A 24,620-nucleotide genomic window follows, 5' to 3' on the forward strand; every position below is an offset into this window, starting at 1 on the left:
AAAAGGGCTGTCCCTAGAGGGGCTCTAGGGCATAAATGTCACGCCTATTAAAATATTGGTTATTCAGGTGGGGGATGTGCTAGTGTGTAATCTCAAGCACCTATAAAATCACTTGAAATCTGTATCAAGGCTGCATATTTCCAAACTTCACAGCTGGATTTGTGAAAGGTTGCATGTGTATAGCCTTTCCCTGAGGAAAGCAGGCCCTTTAAATCCACATCATGGGTGACAAGTATCAGAGGTAGCAGTGTTCTGGTTTTTTGTGGGCACAAATGGAGTCTGGTGGTACCTTAAAGGTACCAACAGATTTATTTGGGCATAAGCTTTTGTGAGTAAAAGACCATTTCAGATGTCCTTTACCCACAAAAGCTTATGCCCAAATCCATTGCCTCTAAGGTACCACCACACTTCTCAAACCTTGTTATCAAAAGGGTGAGTACTTCAGCTTTTCCCACAGCCTCAGGCCAACTGTCAAATACGAAGGGCCTCAATCACTGCTATGAAATACAAAGCAAACTATACAGATTAAAATAAGAGCTTTTGAATATCAAATGAAGGTGATACAGTACCCACAATACAGAGATATGGGTTCTGTTTAGTGCACCACATACCCTAGAAAGCAAAAACATTGAGTGCCCTTGTGCTTAAAGGTATTTAGGCATTGCTCCACTCAGCATTGCAGGACCTGCTGAGACAACTTTCACTTACAAGTGACTTCACCACTTAGTGCTTATCACTCTTTGAAAATGAGACTGACAGTGCTGTCACAGGGGTCTTGCAGAGCAGTGTTCTAAAAATGCTATAGATCAGAGCAGCCCACTTTTATTTTTAAAGTGCTTTAACGTAAAACCCAGGCCAAACTTGAGGGTGCTATGATAGCTTGGTTACCACCTGGATCCTAGGCTCTTTCCAGCCCTGCTAGTCCCTTGAGACATTTCTATGCTTTGTGCCTCTCTAAACTGCCACATGATACCACTTTGTTATCCCCATTTTACCTTTCTGTAATCATACTAAATACTAGTAGATTTCAGTATACTGCAACTAGCACAAGGGGGTCCAGCTGCAGCAGAGTAGCACACACAAGCCTCAACTGCAACTATTACAGATGTGAATTTACTAATGTGCACAAGAGCTGAAGTTTGCTCAATGTAGTTATACCCTGCAGTTTTGGCAAAATGCCAGGAAGGTACTAATGTGAGATTTCTAAATATAGCTACAGAACTTGACCCAAGGTTTAAGAATCAGAAGTGCCTTCCAAAATCTGAGAGGGACTAGGTAAGGTGCATGCTTTCAGAAATCTTAAAAGAGCAACACTCAGATGCGAAAACACAGAACCCAAACCACCAAAAAGGAAGATCAACCTTCTACTGGTGACGTATGACTCAGATGATGAAAATGAACATGCATTTGTCCACTCTGCTTTGGATAGTTATTGAGCAGAACCCATCATCAGGATGGATGCATGTCCTATAGAAGATGAAGGGACATAAGAATTTTTAGTGCATCTGAGATGTAAATAGGTTGCAATGTCAGCTACAATAGTGCCATGCAAATGCCCACTCTCACTATTAGGTGACAAACAAGAAGAAGCCAGCATTATCTCCCGCAAATTGTATCCAAGTTTGTTTGTCTGAGCGATTGGCTGAAGTAGGACTGAGCGGACTTGTAGGACAAAGTTTTACATTGTTTTATTTTCAGTGCGGTTATTTTTTGTACATAATTCTACATCTGTAAATTCAACTGTCATGATAAAGAGATTGCACTACAGTACTTGTATGGGGTGAATTGAAAAATACTGTTTTTGTTCTTTACAGTGCAAATATTTGTAATAAAACTATAAAGTGAGTACTATACACTTTGTATTCTCTGTTGTAATTGAAATCAATATAATTGAAAATGTAGAAAACATCCAAAAATATTTAAATAAATTGTATTCCATTATTGTTTAACACAATTGCAATAAATTTTTTTAATCACACGATTAATCGTGATTCATTTTTTTTAATTGCTTGACAGACCTAGAAATAAGCTATATTTGCAAATATATATCTGCATCTATACAGGGTGCTTTTGAGGGCATAGCATTCCTAATTGACAGTTATGCCAGCAAAAGGCAGACAAGACAAGATATTTATTAACATTGCAGAATTCCTTATGTATGGATAAATGACCTTTAATAACTCCTTAACTATTATCCCAAGATACCTACCTCTCTCTTTCCTGAAATTTACCAGTTCTCCCCCCAACCTTCTGTGAGAGAAGAAAGGAGAAAAAAATAACTAGAAAAAGTTTGAGTTTAGGTTGGACCCATGTAACCTAATGCATGTTAGTTCAGTGATCTAAACTCAGCTATTTTCCCTAGTGCAGACCCGGGACAACATCTTTAACATATTAGCTGGTCAATTTCTAGCCTAGGCTCCTGTATCTATATTAAGAAAAAAAAGATTGGCTTTAGCTACCATGGTGTAGCTGAATCTGAAGTAAATTCAAAACTTTCCCTAGTTAAGGCAAACCCTAGAGTGTTTCACAGTTTCAGTCAAGATGTTTGAGAATTATGATAAACCAAATCAAAAAGGTAAATTTTCAAGAAGTGAAAAGATCTCTTGTTATATGCAGAGCTCCCAAATACCATCTCCAGTTTGCCTCAAACTTTTGAGACAAATTCAGCCCTGGCAGATGAAAAATGTCTTAGAGCTTGCTTTATTTCTGGTAAATTTAGGGTTAAGGCTTTGTACAACAGAGAACAAATATTTGCAGGACATGGGTCTTAGGCAAAAAGGTGCAAAACAGGCTGATTATGGAAGGTCAGCATCTCTAGCTATTAAACTGCATTAACACTCTACTACAAATAATTAGTATAATTACAATATAGTATTCTTAGAACTTGTGAGAGACTTTAAATGATCCATACCAATCAGCTGGGAAACCACACACCACTCCTCCTTTAGTGTCTAGTCTGTGTTAGCAAGGAAAAAACAGCTTCTCCTAATTAGCAACAGTTGCTAGTCAGGGTGTGGCATCCTAGAAGAGTCCAGTTGAATGAAAAAATAGTGCCAATCAAAGAAATAGATAGGCTACCTCTTACATTATTTTAATTAACTATCTTTCTCTTTCAGGTCTCCAAGATTTTGGAATAACTTTTTGTGGTGAGACTGACTTTGAGGGTTAGTAAGTATGTTTCTCTTTTCCCTTTCTCTCCCCACACCCACCCCATTCCTGTTTTAGCTTCCTTGACAGAGTATTTTATATCAAATATTTTGATCTCCTCCTGATCTAAAGTACAGTACTCATTGTTTCTTTTAGGCAACACAGTTTCAGATTTCTCATATTTCTATATTCCATAATTAAAGGCGTTCTGATGTTTGAGTTTTCATAACAAGAAATTGTTGACTTTTTTCCATTCTAGTGTATATCTGTGTTCTGGGGTGCTCCTTATATTATTGTTCTTGGAGGGATCGGTTGTAAGTTAACTTTCTCTCTGAATGTTGTGTGAAACCTTGGTCTTGCTACAGGTCTGAAGTGAAATGGGAAGATCTAAAACTAGCTCAGATTATAGCTATTGCTACTATCAAAAGGTATAGTAGAAAAATGGTTATTGCTATGTGTTGCTTGGCTGTTTTTATGTCTACTGTAATTGTATTTGGACTGCCTGGCTGTGACGCTTAACTCTGTGTCTTGAAGAGGGAGTTGAAATGAAGGTGGATTTTATTGGTTTGTCCGTCTGTCCACTAATCCCAATCCTGGATTTTGTCAAACCTGCCTCACAACCTTTAACAGCTGGTGGTGGTTGTTTCTTGTGTACTTAAAAAACACATTTGGATATGATGCATCTCCCCTTTTTATTCTTTTGTCTGCTTTAGATCCTAGTTGTAGTAGCTTCTTGTAAGAAGGGTACAGTTGGGACTTCCTTTCTATGAAATGCAGTGATAGAAAGGATGTAATGTTATTGTGCTGCAGTGTTTTGTTTGTATGGTGTTGAGTTACTGTTTACTCTGCCATTTGGACCTACAATAATTTTTCTTGCTTTTCAGTTTCATCTGATTAGAACACATCTTCAAAAGCCAAATAAGAACTCAAAGCAGGTAGGTGCCTTCAGTAGACATTTAGGCTTCAGCAAGTAAATTACTGATCTTAACTCTTGGGTGTTAGCCACCCGTTGACTGTTGTACTCAGTATCATTACTCTCTAGAAACCAGTCACATTATACAGTCCTTATTATTGTTGTAGTGGCTTCAGAAAAATCTAGAGCTGGTCAGAGAATGACAGTTCAGTCTCACAAAAACATTTGAGGTTTCAGTATTTGTTTTGTCCTACATTAGAATGAAAACAAAACTTTGGAATGCATTTGCAAAATAGAATTGTGTTAAAAATGTGTCTTACGGTCAGAAAGGCCAGGTTTTTGATCTCTCTCTCTTTCTGGTCAGAAGTGACCAAGGAGCCCTGGATGTGAGGCCTTCCCCTCAGAAACTTTTTGTTGAAACCGCTCAGTGTCTGTGGAATGTTCTGGCTTTGACTAAATAGCATATTGAGGTGAAATTACATTTAGTTGAAAATATTCCAATCAGTTCTAGAAAAAACATAAAAGGCTGGTTATTGTAGATGATGTTGAAGCACAATGCTACTCCCCGATGTTATTATGGCTCAATTAACCACATTTTATTAATGATAATAGTCATTTTTGATGAGGGGAAATTCCTGAAAGAGCTACAAGTCCAATCTGAGCTGAATGATCCTGTAGCTTTCAAAATGGAAGACCCTAACTATTAAGGGAACCTGGAAAGAGAACTGAGGAGAGGGAATGAGCTTATGCCCTCCTCTTTTTTTTTTTCTGCTTCATAATACATGGAAGCAATATGAAAGGACTTTTTTTTTTTTTTGACCTCTCTAAAAGTGTCATCTTGGTTGGCGATCTTTTGACATTTCACATTTTAACCCTTCTCTCATTGAGATTCTAATTTTCACACAGAGACAGTAAACTGGACAGCTGAGGGAAAGAGATGTTTAGCTATACTGTTAACTTGTTTCTTAACACCTTTCTGAGTCCCACAAGTTGTATGGTGTGTTAGAAAAGATAGTTATTTTAAATATTTAATTCTCCCAATTCAAAGAAGATGTGGAAGTGCACAAGGCCCATTTTCTAAGCACTCCTCTCCTCCTAGGTACTCCAGAAAACCTACAGAAATTTAGTCTAATATTTCTAAGATTAAAAACATGCAGAGTTACTCTTCTGCCTCCTCCCCTGCAGTGATACTGTGAAGATACTGGCAAGAAGAATAACAAAGCTGTTGAAGCCTTCTTTGGAAACATGATAAAGAAGCGAAAAGGCACACCCAATTTTTAATAAATGCCTCTTGCAAGTGGCATGAAACTAGCAAGATAAGTACTCTTACCTTGGCTACTAGACCTCATAGTTAAATAGATCCCTGTAGTGGATATACAGACTCTTGAAGTAGCTTGATTTAATTTGAGTCTTCAGCTCTTAGAGACTTCTATTGTCAATATCCACAACAGCTCCAAAGGGACTGATTTCCTGGAAACATAGCTTATGGAGGAAGGACTAAGTCAATGACATGATGCTTCTTTTTGTAGGATGTATTCAGCAAGGTCCTCAGTCAGCTCTTAGTCCATGCTGACCATAGCCTGGGTTCCATGCTTCCACCTCTGAAAAGGAGCACTACTGAAACATCACATTTCCCCGTGATTCTTCCATCAGTGATATATTCCCAGTTATAACTACACTTGAACCTCAAGGTGAGTAAATCATGGGATGAAGTTGGATTTCTGTACTTATCTCAGAGGTGACATGCAACTAAAATGTACTGCTTTCTATGTGTGACCTTAGGCAAATTACTTCACATCTCTGCCTTGCTTCCCTCCTCACCCTCCTATAAAATGGAGGCAATGCTATGTGAATTCCTTTGTAAATTAGTTGGAGGTTTACAGATGAATAGCACTGTGAGCTTACCGTTACCTTCCCTCACACTCTAGTCAGAACAGAGCTCTAAAGTCGCAGTTCTAACTCTGAGATCACAGCAGGATTTGCAAGTGTGGGATGGAAGAGAAAGTGGACTGAGTGTCCTCTAGATTTTCATGAACTGGATATTGTAATATTTGGCGCAGATGGGAAGGGGGCTGGAGGTACATTTTAGAAGAAGGGATAGAAATGTGTTGCTTGCAACATGACTTCATGGAATTGTTTGCAGAGCAAAAGTGTAGCTCTTCCTCACTTTGTCTGCTGCAATTGTAATATGGTTTTGAAAAGAGCCTACCAGAAACTATGGTAAGGCTGATATTGTAGGGTCCTGTGACTCAAACATCTCAATAATTTGTTTATGGTGGGTTTTTGTGTCTGTGTTTGGTTTCAAGTCCAATTGGAAGCACAGTTGAAGGAAATCAAATTCACAGGAATAGTGGGTTTGTCTTTTTTTTTCTGAAAGATGAAAAATGAGGCAGAAATAAAGGCACAATGCAGGGAAGAGACACAGAGAGAGAAAGTGTAGGTGGAAAACTATAACCAGCTAATTATTTGTGAATCTTTGACCACCATCCCTCCTCTCTGCTCACTATTTCACCTAGTCTTCTGGGACTTATTGAACATCCCAAATTTAGGAATGGTTGATGGGTTTTCAAACAGGAAAAGGAAACAAAGAAAAATGGCTTGCCACAAAAACATTTCCTCTTTCTCCAACTTCCAAAAATGTGGAGCTACTGTCTCCCAAAATTAGTCTGAGACCATATTCACCTCGCTATGTCCGTCCTTAAAGTCAGATCTCTTGGCCCTCTAGGATGAGAATTTTAGAGAATTCAAAAGAGGTGATTCCCAGCTGTTATTAGGGAAGGCACTTTGCTTCTAGCCCTGGAAAGTTTTGATGACTGAAGGTGTAGAGGATCTGGAGAGGCACTCCTATGCAGAGAGTTATTTGAAGTCACTTTTTGGACTTGTGGAGACAGAGACTTTGTGTGTGGCAAGCCAGGTGTAAATCTCGAACACACTAAGTGGCTGTGTGGACCCTGCTTCGGTGCAGCAAAATTTACCTAGTATGCAATGACATACTACTCTTTGAAAGAGGAGCAGATCATTGTGCACTGGGAAACATTTAGTACATGGCAGCAAGGTCCATATGACCAGTTAGTGTGCAGCACTCTAATGTGCTGTAGATTTACATCCTGGTTTGCCATGCGTTCCTTCTCTCTCTTTCAAGGCAAATCCTTTTATAGTTCCTTCAGACCCCTAGATCATAAAACTGTATTCCCAGCCCATCCTCACACTTCCCCTTGATTACAGCTAGAGTTGTGGGTGCCCAGCATTTATGAAAAACCAGGCACATGGTAATGAAGACACCGACCCTTACAGAGAGAGTGGCCACTGTAATTCTTTTTAAAACATTTACATTCCCTCACACACTTTCTGTAACTCAGGGTAATGTTCCCACCTCCTGGGGAAACCCTTCACACCACACCATGTAGTATGTGTAGGGACTGACTCTTTTTTTATTTATTTTTTTTTATATATGGTGATTTTTTATTACATCTTAATTTTCAAAAAGACCATGTACCAACTGTCACGGTTCCTGAGGTAATTGCACCTCTGATGCTCTCATGATCTCCTTGAAGGCATCCTCTATAGGTTTCAGACCTCCAGCCATTGTCTGTCTTGAGGAGGAGTCCCATGACACTCTCCCTCTAGACTGGGGATTTAAGCTACAATTCTTCCTGCCCTTTGGTTTGGTTTTATGTCCAATTGAAATACAGTTTAAAGAAATTGAATTCATGGGAATAGCAAGCCTCACTTAATATGGCTTCTGAAGGGATATTGCTGTGATGTATTCTTGATTCAGAGAGAAAAGCATGGTTAGGTCTTGGCACCGGCCAGCATCTTGGAAAGCTGTTTTAGAAGAATAATCATTCTTGTGTGTTAGGTCAGAGCCATGAAATGACGGGGAGAAGGCTGGACCATCACAGACCAGCAGCAAAGCACATGCTAGTGAGTATGGGTTTTTAGTGGCAGCTCATGCTTTGTCCAGCCATCCTGAGAGTGGGAACAACAAAGTGAATATTTAACATGGCAGGCAGGATGATGAAATCTCAAACCTGGATTTCTTTGACCTTACAGGGGAGCATGAAGGAAGTGTAATTCCTGTATTTGGCCTGGAGGACAGAGAGAAATCAGAATATGCTGCTTGTAACAGGTTTGCTGCAGGACCAAGTCATTGTGATGTACCTACTGGGAAGAGCAACCTCAAAGAAGGAGATGACCCCCCCAGCAGTGGCACCGGGTGGGGGGCAGGCTTCTCCAAGCCATCAAGCTCAGGAGGAGACAACAAAACTTCAGTTTACAGAAAGTGAGAGGGTCACATCTGCAACAAGTAAGAGAGTACTGAGTTCTCAGAAACCAGCCATCGGGAAGACTCTGAGGCCATACAGAGCATGGAAACCCAACTGAGGGGCATGGAGGTAGCCTCAGCTATCATCCATAAACAGCTGGAAGCAATAGTTAATCTCCTCAGCCAGCCTCCAAGGCCTGTCCCTGCACACCCAGATAGCTCCTTCTCTGCCACACCCTGTGTAGAAAAGGTAGATGCTTCTACATACACTGGTGACCACTTTATGTGATCCAGAGAGTGAGTTGCTCTTTGGAGCCATAAGAGATGGCTCCTGCCTGGTGTAGCTCTCGCTTGCAGAGAGTGGCAATGGAACAAGCCTTGTTATCAGTCACCATGGCTAGGGAGGGAAGAAGAGAGCATGTGGGGTTTAATCTAAATATGGTATCTTGTATCTCTTATAATGCTGTAAATGTTTTATTGGTCAAGATTTTAAAGAATAACAATCCTATGGGGTAGTACTAAATAACGCATGAGAGAAAGCAGCAGATGAGGCATTGTTTGACTAGGATTTTTGAATCTCCACCTGTTGTTGTCTCTCTATTTGATACAAAATGTGTGTGTGTGTGGTTTTCTTTTTCTGGAGATAGGAGACATTTTCAAATAACAATTAAACTTTGCTATTGATATGAGGCTGTGCATGTGGCTGGTTCAGTTATCCTTAGGTTCTCTTTGGATAAGTCTGTGCCAGGTTGATTTTGTCATCTTGGTCTGATGACTATAGGTCACTTTTCCTCTTGGGTGTATGGTTTCACTGTGATTTGTCAGCAAGAGAGGATGATCCACCATTTGCAGTAACTGTACACGATATGTCAATGGTACCTTTCTCCTGATTGCCTTTTAGGTGCCTAAATCTCCATTTTCATAGAGGGAAATGCACTTTCTGAATCTTGCTTGACCACAGAAGGTACTCTGCCACTGTTAGCGGAAACCATTAGCCCTTCCTTTCTCGAAAGGAGTTGCAGGGTGTGTGTGTGTGTGTGTAAACAATATATTCATACCCTACTATTTGAGGCCATCAGGTGGTCTGTAGAGGAAGACTTTGGGGAGGGATCGAGGAGGAGGAAGTGTTGAGTGAGTGGGAAAGGATTGTGTGAGGACAGAGGACTACATGTCTTGGGTGGAGGGGGTCCTCTGTAGGTTTCAAGAACCTTCATGAGCATCCTTCCTTTATCACTGCATTTATGGTGCAGCTAATTTACAGCATGCTTGGCTGTGTTTAGGCAGTGGCTTGCATACTGATTGACCTGCCAGCATTCTGGAAAAAGCCATCAATATTTGGCATTCACTGCCCTAAGTGGCATTGTGTATGCCTTGGTATGTGGCTGCAGCTGAAATAAAACTTGCCGGCCAAATAGAAGCCAACTTCCTGCATTCAGCATTGTATTGTTACACAGCTCCATTGCAGAAGAAATACTTCAAATACTTTTTTTAAATCCAGGAACCAATAGCTTTCTGTAAAGCTATTTTACAATTTGACCATATTAGCCCAGTAGGTTATTAAAGAAAAATTTTTAACTGAGCCAATTTGATCTTTCCTCAAACTACCGGTCTCTAAAATTTAAGGGCCTAATTGAGTTTTGACTGAAGTCAGGCTTCTGTCATTGACTTCAGTAAGAGAAAGGGAAGATGTGAGAATTAAATAGTATGGCAACCAAATCTGATCAGAATTTAGAATTTCCAGTTTGTTGGAAAATTGACACTACAAATCTTGTTCCCCTGATTCGTAATGAAAACACTTTGTGGGAGTTTTTCAATGAAAATTTATAAAGAAAATTTAAAAAAAAAAAAGTACACCACAATTTTCTAGATTTTTTTTTCGAGTTTAAAGTAAAATTTTTGAAATGATTATTTGGAATTTTTAAAATCTTTCTTAAGATTCTCTTTTTTCGAAATACTCTCCAATTTTTCAACTTCCTTCTGAACTGTGGACACGAGACCTGAACAAGGAATTCTAGTGCCAGTTCTGCCAATGCTAAACAGAGGTAATAACCTCTCTTCTACTTAAGATTCACCTGCTTATACATCCAAGGATTGCATTAGCTCTTTTGGCCAGAGTGGCTCACTGGGTTATAATGTTCATCTGATTATCCATTATGCTCTTCTGGTCATTTTCACAACTGGTGCTTACCAGAATAGTCCCCTATCTTGGAAATATGATGTACATTCTTTGTTCTTAAATGATAACTATTTCCCTATAACAATTGATCATGTCAAAATGGTAAGCTGGGTGCAAGCAAATAGTATGCAAGCAATCAAGATCACTCCGCATCAGTAACCCTCTTCATTATTTATGCTCTTCCAGTCCTTAAAATCTGCAAACTCTTGCAGTAATGACTTGGGGCTTCATTCAAAGGGATTTAGGGCATTGGAATGCTGAGCATTTGCAATGTTCAACTTTTAGGGGCCTACACAATCACAGGAACGCAACTGCAATCCACAAAGAGGGGTGCCAGGAGGACGTGGCCCCATCACTTTTTCCCAGCCGTGGGGGCAAGCAATGGGTGAGGGATCAGAAAGGAGTGAGTGGGTGGATGGAGTCTTGGGGGGAAGGCATGGAATGAGGGTGGGGGTTCAGGGGGAAGGGTCAACATGGGGGGTGGGACTACAATTCAAGTGCCAAAAGCCCCCCCACACTTTTAGGCTTTGTGGACAGGAGTAGCAGAAGCTTCCTAAATTAAGCATCTAGGCTCCCTATGCAATGAAGGGGGAGAGCTAAGCACCTTAGAATTCAGTTCATAGGTGGATTCCCACCTAATACACTAGCTCCTAAGTTAGTCAAATAGGAGATGCTGGTAACAGGGGTATGTGTTGTAAGCCACATCCCTCTAATAGAGAGAAATTCCTATCTCTGCTAGCGGTCCACGACTGAGTGCTCCTGTCCTGGAATCAGATGGCTTAGATAGCTGAGTTGTTTCTAGAGATTGGAGCTGGGATACTGGACGCTGAATGCTTTACCCCCAACTCTGAGAGTTGGATGCCCTACTTGCCAGGCTCCAGAGTCATTCTTTCTCTCTCTTTCCTCTCTCTGCCCCATAGCTTCAGATAGTCACACCTGATACATCGATGGCACGGCCAAGGACTAATTATTTGTCCTAATTTGCTGAAATTTCCCAGCCTCTCCTTATTTTTTTTCCTTCCCACTGTACAGTCAGTAAAATTCCTACCGCTCTTTCTACCACAGGTACGCTACACACGATGTGACAGGAGTGCCTGTGTGACTCATGTCTGTAGAGAAACATTAATAAAGACTTCATAGGGCTGTGTCTCATAAAACAAGTGTTTCCAAGTCCACCATTGGAGGAGCTCTCTCCTACAGATGATCATGTAATATGTGAAATGTTACAATATAGGAGTATGTATTATCAAAAAATGTGTAACTACTTATGCTAAACAATATGTTCCACCTTGTATTTAGCTGTGACACTGAGTACGTTTCCCAGAGCTGAAGCAGAGCTCCCTGTAGCTTGAAACTTTGTTTCTCCCACCACGAAAAGCTGGTCCAATAAAAGAGAGTACCTCACCCACCTTGTGTCTCAGTGGCATTCAAAACCTATCACTTTGTATTGCATACTAAGTAATATAGCTCTTCCACAACCTCTGGTCTAGCTGTCAAAAACTCTGCCTATCTCTCACCTGTATGAAACATACACAGTAACCATTATTGTGTAACATTACACCAAAGATATATAACAGAACTCTTTGACTTGCAAATGCAGTTGGCATATAGCTCTTTTCATAGTTTGCTTCCTTATACTCCTCAATTGTACTGCAGAAGCAGCCATCAGATTTTAAAGTAGAAGCAGGGCTGCCCGGAGGTGGGGGTACCAAGTGGGACAATTTGCCCTGGGCCCCGCAGGGAGCCCTACGAGAATATAGTATTCTATAGTATTGCAACTTATTTTAATGGAAGGGGCCCCTAAAATTGCTTTGCCCCAGGCCCCCTGAATCCTCTGGGTGACCCCGAGTGGAAGAAATAAGTTGTATGATATATGGGTAATGATTAAAGACACAGGTAAGAAATCTAGAGATAAACTGGACATTTCTGTGAAAATAGTTAAACATAAATATACATGACCAGAAAAAGTTGCAACTCTGTCAGGTTTAGAGAGTGGAGCGATAAATGCAATGTGATCATGTGTGTAAGGCTGTACCATACTACATCCATGTAAAGAAGATGCAGTTAAATCTGTAAATGTGAGCTTAATTTTGTCATGGCCTGATTCTCAAGTGAACTCTTCACATTCTTATTGTGACTTTGCAAATATAGCCTATATTCTGTGCATTAATACACTGCCAACTCCAAGAAACCAAGCCTTCGAAAGAAAGCTGCACTTCAAGCTGAAAGCCAAGACTAAACTCAGAGGGACACATGGAAGAGTTGAGCAGGGTGAAGGAGTGTCATCCCAGGGATAAGATAGGACACTGCACTATAATTCAGAGATCTGAATTGCTATTCCTAGGTCTGGCACTAACTGATTATGTGATTCAGGGCAAGTTCTTTCAATACTCTGTGCCTCCATTTCCCATCTGTATAACGGGAAGATGACACTTATGAAGTACTTTGAGAGCTCTCGCTGTGCTTATACTCAGTAACTAACACAATGGAGCTCAGTCTCAGGTGGGCCTCTAGGTGCTACTGGGCTGCAATTGTGAACTTCCCAGCAGGGGCACAATCACTACAGGAGTTTGTGCAATGTAACTCTGCTCCATAAAAATTCCACGTGCCGAAAGCTGTGCCAGATGCAATTCCTATACTTGGAGGAAAAGATCTAGCTGTTCTTAAATTCCTAGTTTCTGTAATAATCCACAAGAAAATGTAGGAACCCCACAGAATTTCTCATGTATGCATAAATTGCCTCTAACTCCCCTGGCCATGAGAAAAAATAATCAGAGTTACCAATGATCCCCTCCACAACACATACACCACTTTGCAAAAGAAGAGAGGAGAAAAAATGTCCTGACTAGGTAATAAGATTGAGTTTAGAGTTGGACCTACCTGACCTGACACATACTGACCTAATCTTAATTTCAGATGGATGAGTTCTAGCCTAGTCACCTGCAAGGCTGCATCTATACTAAGAATAAAGATTGCCTTGTGTTAGGCAAGCCTAAACTAAATACAACCGGTTTCCCTAGCTAAGGCAAATCCCATAATGTGTTTCGGCCAAGATGTTTTGGAATTTGAGCCATGTCAAAAAAATACATTTTTAAGAAGTAAAATCATCTCCTCTTGGTATATGCGGAGCTCCCAAATACTTTCCCTAATTTGTCTCAAATATCTGAAAGAAACTCTACTCTGTCATAAGAGAAATGTCATACAACTTGGTTTATTTCTGGTAAATTTAGTTCAAAGACTTGTGCACATGCTTAACTATTCACAAGGGAAGACCTTAATGAAGGACTAGTATTTGCAGGACCAGGGCCTTAGGCAATGGGGTTCAAAACAGACTGATTGTGGAAGGCTAGCTTTAACCTTAACTAGGGTGAGACTAGGGTCTTTTGCTAATGAATTTGCATTAACACTCTCCTACAAATAATTAGTATGAGTGTGTTTACATCCTGGAGCATGTGCTATTCCTTGGGGGTGGTAATGCTTCATGGATAGGGGAAATGTAAATGTGTGGCCAATGGTTATGTTCCTTATCAAAGGTAAATGCTATTAAATGAGGAGGAGATACTTTACGAACCACTGACCTTTCTAGAAAATTAGCACTGGCTAATTTCAGAGGAAAAGTGGTTACACACGCTGGATCTGGATTTAATTCCCAGCTTTGTCACAAATTCCTGTAGGACCTCAGACTAGTCATTTCAGTTCTTTGTGTTTCCGTTCTCCATTTGTAAAATAGGGATAATCTTTTCTTCCACTCATTGTCTGCTTAGATTATAAATTCTTAGGGAAAGAGACCATCTTCTGCTTCTGCCTAGCAGAACAAGACCTGAGTCAGCTGGGGACTTCAGGCACTGCCATAATACAAATCACAGCAATAGTAGTTTACCCAATTTCTCCTTAAAACAATTCCATCACTAAATTGGTGGCAAATAATGGTAATAAATAGTAATGCTGTTGCCAAAGGGCCAGCCTTTTAAAGGGATTGAGGCACCTAAAGATGCAGATAGGGATCTAGTGAGATGTTCAAAATGCAAGGTGCTTATTTCTATCAATGGGAATTATGTGCCTAGGAACTTTTTGAAAATCCCACCAGTACTTATTTACCTGTCTGTGTTCCTAAATACTTTTGAAAAGCTGACCCTTAGTATCTAAGATGCAGGTAGAACATGTGCTGAGAAGGTTTTCTGAAAGCTCTATTCAAGGAATTATTGTGGGGACAGGGCCAGCTCTACCATTTTTGCCATTTTTACCATTTTTGCTGCCCCAAGCAAAAAGAAAAAAGCCGCTTGAATTGCCACCCCAAGAATGGACAGAATGCCGTTGGCCATAAACATTTGCCGCCCCAGGAACGTGCTTCCTCTGTTGGTGCCTGTGTGAGGAAGTTCTATAGCCTGCGTTATACAGGAGGTCAGACTAGATGACCATAGTGGGCCTTTCTGGCCTTATAATCTATGAATCTGTGAGTCAGGCTTTCAAATGAAGATTTGGGGAAGCTGTGGTCCATTCTGACATTATTGCCTTTCATTTGGCAGAATAACCTTATTCTCTTGTTTCTTTCAGTTAAACTTGCAGCTTTTGCAGAAAGGCATGGCATGGCTCAGCGGCAGCAAGATTATGACAGTTACTGGGTGTGTTTAGGCTCCATGATGACCAAATTCCAGCAATGTGCTTACCAGCATTCCCAGAGCAAGGTGAGGGATGCCAGCCCAAGCATCTGGGAGGCTCTTCAAACTAGTTCCCTGGTAGGAACAAAGTTCTTCTTTCCCTTTCATCCTTATCCCAGAGATGTTCTGGGTAGGACCACAATATAACTAATTTTCTTCTTTGAGTGGCCTCTGCATATCCCCACTCTTGAGATGTACCCAGTGCTTAATTTGTAATGAAAGTGGTGCTGGGACTCAAGCAATTAAGTGCTGGTGATCAAGAATTTTTTTACTTTCATAACTGATACAGCAAGCCCAGAAGTGCCGGGGTTATGAATGGCCAAGCCTAAAGGTGCCGGGGCTCAGTCCTGGCAAGCCCTGACACAAAGTAAGCACTGAATGTACCTGTGGCACAGCCAGGATCAATGGAACTTTTTATTGCCATTGGAACACTACCTTACACCCTTCTCTTGTGATTCCAGATGTTTGCGGGGGCCGAGCAGTAAAAGTGGTGTGGAGCACCAACTGTCACAGTTCCTTCCAGCCATGGTGGCAGACACAACGGGATCCTCACGTGGTCCATGGACCCAGTATTATCAGAATTTATCATCTAGTGCCTTCTTCATCAGGATTAGTGTTAGTTAGCTTCTTCAGTTAGACAGTTTTTACTTATCTTTTTCAGGTTTGGCAGCTTCATTGCTGTTCTTTGTCCCAGTAGCTTTTTATTTTCTTTAGCAATCCAGTCTTTACGAGAGTCCAAGATTACAAGACTTCTTATTTATCTAGGCCCATTCCAGACCGTCTATAGCAGTGATACTCAGACTGAGGCTCACAAGTCGTAAGTGTCTCTTTAATGTGTCTCTTGTGGCTCTTTGCAGAATGAGATATTAAAACACTGATTTAATTATTAACCAGTCTAAGCTATTTACCAATGAGGATGCTTTTCCTATGTTATTAACCAATTAAGTTATCAACTTGCACTAAGTTATTAACTGATTTACTTTGTGAGTAATATATATATACATCACTAAATTAAATATAGTACTATAGTAAATGAAACAATGAATCCACACGACTGGGTAATGTTGATCTCTAATATGGCTCCTGGACCACTGAACGCTGAGTATCACTGGTATATAGCTTCAACAGAAGCTCTACAATGATCAGGGGGAACCATACCAAACAGGGATGGATTGGCATGGAAAACATCAAAGGGGGTAGGAACAATGGTTCTGTATTGGGAAACAGTTTTAGGATCAAACAATAGTGTAGTTGTAGATGTCTCCCTTTTCAAGAGAGATTTCTATAAATTGTACCTTCACACCATTAATTTCCTTTTTGCAGTTGCTGAAATATTGCATCATTGCCTTGATTCGTATAATCACCCAACCCCTGAAGACCATCTACCAGATCCTACTGGTTATTATTGAAGACTTTCCCATCAACTTTCAGGATAAGATGCAACAAGTTTCCCATACCACAGAAGTACTCCATGCTTCAGTCTCCACTCTTGATTCCTTCCAAGATCTGTCTAGACAAATCCTCTCCCAAATATGGGAGAAAGTGACCAAGGAGGAGGAAGATATGAATGAGCTGCTGGAGTATGTGGTGTACAGTACACCTCTCTGTTGGTTTGTGGGACCCTTCAATGCTTTAAGAGGTAGAACATAAGCAGACTCCACAGAAACTGTAGAATATGGATAAGAAGGCGCACATAACAAGTGACACTGCAGAAGTTTGGAAACTGTTACAGGACAGGACTTCTCAGTGGAGCTAATTTATTTGTAGAACTGTCAAATTTGATAAATGAAAGCTTTGATCTTTGTGAACTCAGCTCTGAGATTAGAGTTGAGTCTCAGAATAGCCTTGAAGTAAGTAAGTAAATCGGGTTCTTTGAAAGTCCCTTTGGAATCATTTAAATACAGGTTGCGGGAGGGGAAAGGGAACTATAAAAAGTTTGACCTTGAGCATGATTTTTTGGTTACATGTGTGGCAAACAGAATCAATTTAAAACAGGGAGGTGAATAGAAGATTAGGAATTTTAGCAGATAGCAAATAGAACGTGCCATTGCATAGTCCTTTACATAAGAACATAGGAACGGCCATACCGGGTCAGACCAAAGGTCCATCTATCCCAGTATCCTGTCTACCAACAGTGACCAATCTAGGAGCTCCAAAGAGAACGAACAGAACAGATAATCACCAACTGATCCATTCCCTGTTGCCCATTCCCAGCTTTTGGCAAACAGAGGCTAGGGACACCATCCCTGCCCATTGATGGACCCATCCTTCATGAATTTATCTAGTTCTTTTTTGAACCCTGTTGTAGTTTCAATTCTGTTAGAGTTCCAGTTGTCTTCTCTTATGACTAGAAAGCTCTATAAGGGCAACATTGAGATTTGCCCTACATAGCCTGGTAGTACCGGCTGAGTAGGGAATCACTGTTCTGTGGCTGATGGGGTATCAGGCTCCGTGGGGCTGCTACTGCCTTCCCCAGTGCAGGTGCAAAGAAAGTGGGCAGACCAGACAGAAGAATAAATATATTGGCCTTCACTATATGTCCTGGGACACTTGCACAATTCAGGCCTGCTTCTCCACTGCTTTGCACTTTGTGTAGTCTTTTGCCCCTGTGCACAGTGGATGTGTAATGCTGCCACATCAGAATGGTCGTGTAACCCAGCCTAACACAGTGGGGTGTTTTGTTCCCCACCCCACCTCACCCCACCCCACCCCAGTAGCCAGGCCACCTAAAGAGGTGTATGAGTTTGCTAAGGAACCTGGATTCTTCAGCACAGGTAACAGAGGCTCAATTTGACGCAGGATGAAGAATCCTCACTAGAGCTGGGTAAAATATTTTTTAATCATAAATTTGCCAAAAAATGCATTTTTCAGAACATGGAAGTTATTTGCAAATTCAAGTAAAAAATGGGGGAGAGAAATTGAAAAAGTCAAAAGTTTGTTTTGGTCATTTCAAATGAAATGTTTTGACTTTTCATTTCAAATAGTTTCATTTTGAACATTTGGAAATGAAACCCTTTTTTTTTTTTCATTTTGAAATGGTGTTTCTTTTCCAAATGTAGCTAGATTTAAAAAAAGGGAGGGAGTAAAAAGCACCCAAAACCTACATGAAATGAAAAACTGAAAAAAACTCATTTAGGGTCAAGTGAATTGTTTTGTTTGGCTTGAAACACATTTGTTCATTTATTCCATTTCAATGAGGAAAAACTGAAAAATAAAATGAGTTTTGATTTGAACTGATTGTTTTAAATTTTATTTTTTGTTCAGCCCCTGAAATGAAAAATTCATTATTTGCTCAGTCCTGGTCCGCACGCAAATATTTGAATGTTGCATGACAATGTTCAGTGGAAAAGATGACAGTATCTCAGAATCTCACTCTAGTTGCCCATTTGGAATAAATATTTAGAAGGGAAGGGGATAGTCGGCAGGATTGAACTGGAGATCTCTGGAGCTTAGTGTATAATCCTCTACTGCATGAGCTAAAAGCCAACTGGCTATTAGCTGAGACAGTAGAGCAGATTCCTTAATTACTCTCTCTGGAAGTGGTCTGGGTGCCACTTGCTGAGCCAGAACACCACACCCTGAAAATGTGTGGGTTACAATAGCATTAACATAAAGAGACTACAAGTAATGCCATGAAGTGGTTTGTGCCACAAGTCTGTACTGTACAGTGAGCAAGAAGGAATCCAATGGGAAATTGTATTTTTATGCAATCATGCTCATTTTACAAATGTTTACAATTTCCTTGATATTTATCTGTATTGAAGGCATAGAAACTGTCATTGGAGAGGAGAGGCCTTTTCCTTAAGCATTACAAAATGCAGCCAGAAAGAACATTTGAGAAATGCAGCTTCATATGTTTAGAATGAGCAGTAAAATACTTCCAAATTCAGTTACTTGGAAAACTTTGTGCCTTATGAGTTCTATGATAAAGTTGCCAAAGCCCAAAACAGTCAGGGTGCATCAGAGGTCCCACAGAGACTTACATTTCTGTGTCTCTTGCATTATCTGGAGTGGCTGGTCTTCAAGTGCTAATGGAGCTAAGCTCTATCAATATAATGTGACAACAGAATATGGAAAAAACCTTGAAACCATGATAAGAACAAAAATGGATGCACAGGCATCTGCCTGCCTCTGCAGAGAGACTGACACAGGAGCTCACAGAGGTGTGAACTGCCCCGTTCATCAAAGTGGGGTAACTCCGATGCCAAGTGATGGTGATATACATGTCTAGATTTTCAACTATTTCACTGCTGATCAAACTAAGCAAGAAAAGAGTGGGAGGATTGCAGATCTGCATAATCTACCCCGGGGTGTCATCTCAATTTCATGGTGAGAGTGGATGTCATTAAGGAACTATTCACACTCCCATGGCCAGTATCTGACCTTTGGGGCTAAAAGACCAGATGCCACCAATCCCACAGAGCCCAGCTAGGCATTTACCTGTTGAAATCCTGGGAAGGTTGGTGGGCGCACACCAAGAACAATTAGGGCGAAGTGGGGGTAAAGAGTTACCTCCCTTGGTATGAATGCTGCTTCTCCCTCTGCTGGGGGCAGACACAGGCAGATATCACTGTCTCAGTTCTATTCAGTGGATAATCTCAAGCTTTTCTTTGCAGCCATGAGGGACAGAAACATTTATTTTTAAAGGACAGCTGAAATTGACATAATCACGACTGGGATCCAGGCATGTGGCTATTGTGCCTCCATCTTAATCTGGTCATATCCAGTGGTGTAGCTGAACCTTACAGAGAGCCCAAAGGGGAACCCAGCAGAGCATGTGTGCTCATGTTTTTTACACCTGCACAATCTGCTATAAGTAGCATCTCATATAGGCAGAGCTTGGATTGTGGGCAGGACTTGGGGCAGTACCACCACCTTTTTTCCAGTTCAATCCAATTCCAATTCAAACTCTGAGGGAGAACAATGAAGGGGTGACAAAAGGATAAACACTCTTTTCTCTCACCCTTCCCTGAAACAGAAAGTGGCACATGTTCCCTTTTTTCTGAAAGGGAGATAAAGGTGGAGAAGGGCAAGTTCTTCCAGTTACCCTACCCAACTCTTGTTCCCCAACAAAATGCTTCACTCTCTATCTAAGTTATTTATATAGGCCTGATTGTTAGAGTATCTGAGTACCTCACAAAACTTCTGTGGAGTAAGGAAGCCATATTATCCCCACTATACAGAGGGGAAACTGAGCCAATGAGGAGCTAAGTGACTTGCACAAGGTCACACAGGAAGTCTGTGGCAGAGCATAAAATTGAACCCAGCTCAAATCCTAGACTAGTATTCTAACAGGTGGAAAAAACTACCTGTCTCCAATATGCCACTCCTTGTTCCTGTGTGCCAGTTTTTACTTTGAAACTATGGCCAACATGCAGGTGAAGCAGGCACATTGCTATCTGCAACATTAGCACCAGAGATGGTCTATATTTGGCTGATTTTTTATTTGTTCAGGTTTTTTATGTTTTTTTTTTAGAGTTTTCATAAAATGAAAAGTTCCATTTCAATTTTTTATCCTTTTCTCTAACCTTTTTAAAAAAACTTTTCTCTCCCTTTTCCCATTGGAAAGGACAATGAAAGTCAATGACTTTTTAAGTCACACAAGTGTTTTTGAAAATGTTACCCATCCTAACTAGCAACTCTTTCTTGGCAGGCTGTGGACTCAAAGTGAGTTCAGCTGGATGACAGCAAAGACCCAGTGCAATTAATTGGAATCACCTTTGGGGAATAACTCACTCCCAATCTTTGCAGCCTCAAAGGATTTCCACTCTCCTATTGGTTAGCAAAGCCTTCTTTTCACTGATTACCTGAACTGTCAGTCCTGAGTATTTCACTCCCTTCCCTCACAATTACATCACCAGAGGTGTATAAAATCTGACCAGGTGGTGAGTAGAGTAAAGCAGTGCCTGAAGTACTAAGAAAGGTTAGTAGGTTGGTTCTTGAAGGAGGGGAACTTGTTGGTGAGGCTTTTTAGTTTTTCTTTTTGTTTATACAATCCTTGGTCAGGGCTTTGTACTTCTGTGACTAGTAGATGTTTGGATGAGTAAATGTATGTATTAAGAGCTGTGGGTAGGACAGGTGGTAGAAAGTTGGGTCTGAGGAACTTAATACTCCTTGGCCTTAAGCCCCTTAGCTGATACCTTTAATAGAATCTCATGGTACAGACTGGCTGCAAAATCTTCCATTATTTGAGAAGGAATCCTCCTGCTTGCTTTCTCCTTAGCTGTAGCAGAACTGAAATATTTCTTGCTCTTCAAAAAAGCAGTGACAATGTATTTAGCTCACTATTCCTCTATATATTCCCCGTTAATCTGATGAGGGCCCTGCCATTCCTTCTAGTCCTACTTTGGAGTAGAACACCACTCTTGTTGTAAGGAAAAGTTACAGCACCCTAAACTTGTAACTTCAGAACTTTCTTCTTGCCCTTTTCAGGTATATCTGATTATACCATGGCTTCTAATGGAAAAGACACAACTATGGCATCCCCAGAGCATGGGGAGGAAGAGCAACAGGTAGGTGCTCCCTCTTAAGCATTGCTGGTTCAACATGTGAATATGAAAGATGGCTGGCTGTTATCTGGTAGCAGGCTTCACATACGCCCACCCTGGTGTCTAGAGACTTGTGCAGTTGCTCTTCCAGATGCTGCAAAATAGCCTGGTTTATAATGATATTTAAAAATTTCTTCTTGCCTTAGTTAACCTAGTGATCCAGATTCAGTATTAACTTCAAAAGTAGCTGTTGGGCTTCTTCAAATTTTTGACCATTCAAGAATCCTTTGATTGGGGCTATTGCATCAAGGGTATAACCACTTGAAAAAGTAAAGGTTCAGCCCCAGTATAGAACATTGCCTCCCTGACTCATTGTTCTGTCCCTTGCCTCACTAGAATGTCTTGAGGAGGGTGGCCAGTCTACCTTTAGTCAACTCTGCCTGTGATCTGGCTGCCACTGCCTATGCTTCCACCAAGGAGAGCCATCCCTATGTGAGGTCCATCTGTGACATGGCAGAGAAGGGAGTGACCTCCATAACCAGTACTGCAGTTAGCAGTGCACAGCCAGTTGTAACTAAATTTGAACCTGAGGGTGAGTAAAGCATATATGCAGACCTTCCTGTTTGTGTGGTGCAATTTCTCAACAGTAGGCGCTTCACACCCTGTCTGGAAGCTTCCATCTCTAAAACTCCGGTGCATGAAGATCAGTACTGGAGGAGAAGCTGGCAGTGGGGGTGGTGTGACCATAGAGGAATAATACAGTAGCCCATGCATGTAAGCTAACATCTCCCAGAGGCTAACACAGGACTTTGCTTACACTAATTACTATTGCTGAACCTGCCCTCACTGTAGCCAGGAGGTAAGATTAGTTCTAAGCTCTTGGCTTTTAAGGAGCAACACCCTTTGAAAGGTACCTAATTGCAAAATGAGATCTCCTCATTCTGCAGCCAGAGAGGCTCAGAATCTAGGCTGATCCAATAGAATATTACCTCACTCACCTTGTCTGATATCTCTGGACCAACATGGCTGCTACAACACTGCAGACAGATTACAACTACTAAATTTTTTTTTCTTAACTAGCTGCTTAGAGGCAATAGCTCAACAGCAATGGCTGCTCCCTAACTCGAGTCCTTCATGAGAACAGTTAGTTGGACTTATTGCAGCCAAGGCATTGCAAAAACTTCTTGGTGCCTTCCAGAGGGATGTTTGATCAAAAAGCTTCAGAGCTGTAAGACTATGGGGTGAGATCATTGCACTTTATTCAGAACATAAAAACCTTTCCCTTGGAGAGGAAGCCTGGAAAGTGAAGCCTAGACTGCTTGGTAAGAGACATTTGTGCAGTAAGTATAGATGGGAGGAGAGAGTGTTCAGATGCTAGTCATACTTACCTTAATTCAGTTGCCCAATTAGGATGCATGGGAGCAAATATGGAACTATGAACTATTGAAGGGACACTATTTTTCATAGAAAATTTACAAAAGAGCTCATAACTTGGGGGAGAGGGAGGGAACCACCTTACATGGGGAAGGAAGGGGGGACATGTGGAGTACCTACAACCCAGAACAATTGCTGCCTGAACATATTGGAGAACTGAAGCTCTCATTACAGATGTGAGCCTGGTTCTGTAAATATTACAATAGCAAATTGGAGCTAATAAGAAACTGAACTCTGGTTTTTCTATAGGGACAACAGAGGAGGAGTGCGTTTCTGAAGTACCTGACAAAGTGGAGGAGAATCTACCAGTCCTTCAACAGACTGCTGATGAGGTAACTTTCACCACCCTCTCACTAGACAAAACATCATGCCTTTATGAAAGGGATGCCAATAATGGGATGCTTCCTCCAGCAGAGGAACACTCCATACTAAAAGTGGTCAAGAGGCAGGAGCTAGTGTCTCAATAGAACTCTGGTCTGATGCTTAACAGCAAGATGCAGTTCTTCCCCTGAAGATTTGACCTATGGGGCAGAGCAGGTGGTAATCCCCTCCCCAACCTCCATTTCTGGGTAAATGTGGTGGTATCACCCTGAATTACTGTACAAGATCTTGCTTGATCACTCTTCTCTAGGCTACATCTGAGACACAGGAGTTGACCTCTGTCAGTCTGGAAGAGGTCAAGGAGACCATGATCAGAGTGGTAGATATGACCAAAGAGGCTGTGCAGGACAGTATGAAGACCACCAAATCAGTGGTAACTGACAGCATGAGCACAGTTGTGGAATCAAGAATGGGCCAATTGGCCATAAGTGGAATGGAAGCAGTGCTGGAGAAATCTGAAGAGCTCTTGGATCACTATCTTCCCATGACAGATGATGAACTAGGTCAGAACACACATGAGTGACAGGTCTATTATCTTAAAGTTTAGGGTAATGCTCCCTTTGGGCCAAACATCTCTCTAGGCTTCTCAATCTTATCTGGCACCGAATGCAGGCTCATTCTACAGCCTTTCCATAGCTGAGATTGAGGGTTAAGACTTTAGTCGGTGGGCATGTAATCATGTAAAATGACTTGAGCAACAAGTGGGGACAGGGTGGTACTAGAAGGAATGATGGTCATGACTATTATTAGTCAGTCATTACTAAGATTTTGCATACTTTGACAATGCTGTGTGGCATGTGGGTTTTTGCCTTAAGGCTGAAGCTACCTCTGTGGTACTTGATAGGTGCAAGACCAATGCTTGTTACAAGGGAGCTTAAGATTTAGCAGATCAGTATGGCTTGTACTCCTTTCACCATCTCTTAACCTGAGATGGTGAACAACCTGAACTCTCTCTTCCCTCTAGCTGAACTTGCTGAATCTGTGGAAGGGGCTGAAGTGTCTTCAGCACAACCACAAGAGCATCGGAGTTACTTCGTGCGTTTAGGTTCCCTGTCAACCAAACTTCGCCAACGTGCCTACCGCTACTCCCTAAACAAGATGAGACACACCAATCAAAGCATCAGAGAGGCTCTTTCCCAGCTTCATGAAACCATGGGAC

General features: G+C 41.2%; 1 protein-coding gene across 3 annotated transcripts in view; it reads left to right on the forward strand.

Moving 5' to 3' along the window:
- Positions 1-24,620, forward strand: part of LOC127058608 (perilipin-3-like) — a 109,859-nt gene that overhangs the window by 37,490 nt on the left and 47,749 nt on the right. For all 3 annotated transcript variants that reach the window (XM_050968811.1, XM_050968814.1, XM_050968801.1), the window contains 3 exons: positions 3,117-3,168; positions 3,407-3,461; positions 4,032-4,082. In XM_050968811.1, coding sequence (XP_050824768.1) covers positions 3,117-3,168; positions 3,407-3,461; positions 4,032-4,082 — 158 coding nt within the window. The remainder of the gene's footprint in view (positions 1-3,116; positions 3,169-3,406; positions 3,462-4,031; positions 4,083-24,620) is intronic.

The sequence above is a fragment of the Gopherus flavomarginatus genome, chromosome 1 (assembly GCF_025201925.1).
Source record: "Gopherus flavomarginatus isolate rGopFla2 chromosome 1, rGopFla2.mat.asm, whole genome shotgun sequence".
Taxonomy (NCBI): Eukaryota; Metazoa; Chordata; order Testudines; family Testudinidae; genus Gopherus; species Gopherus flavomarginatus.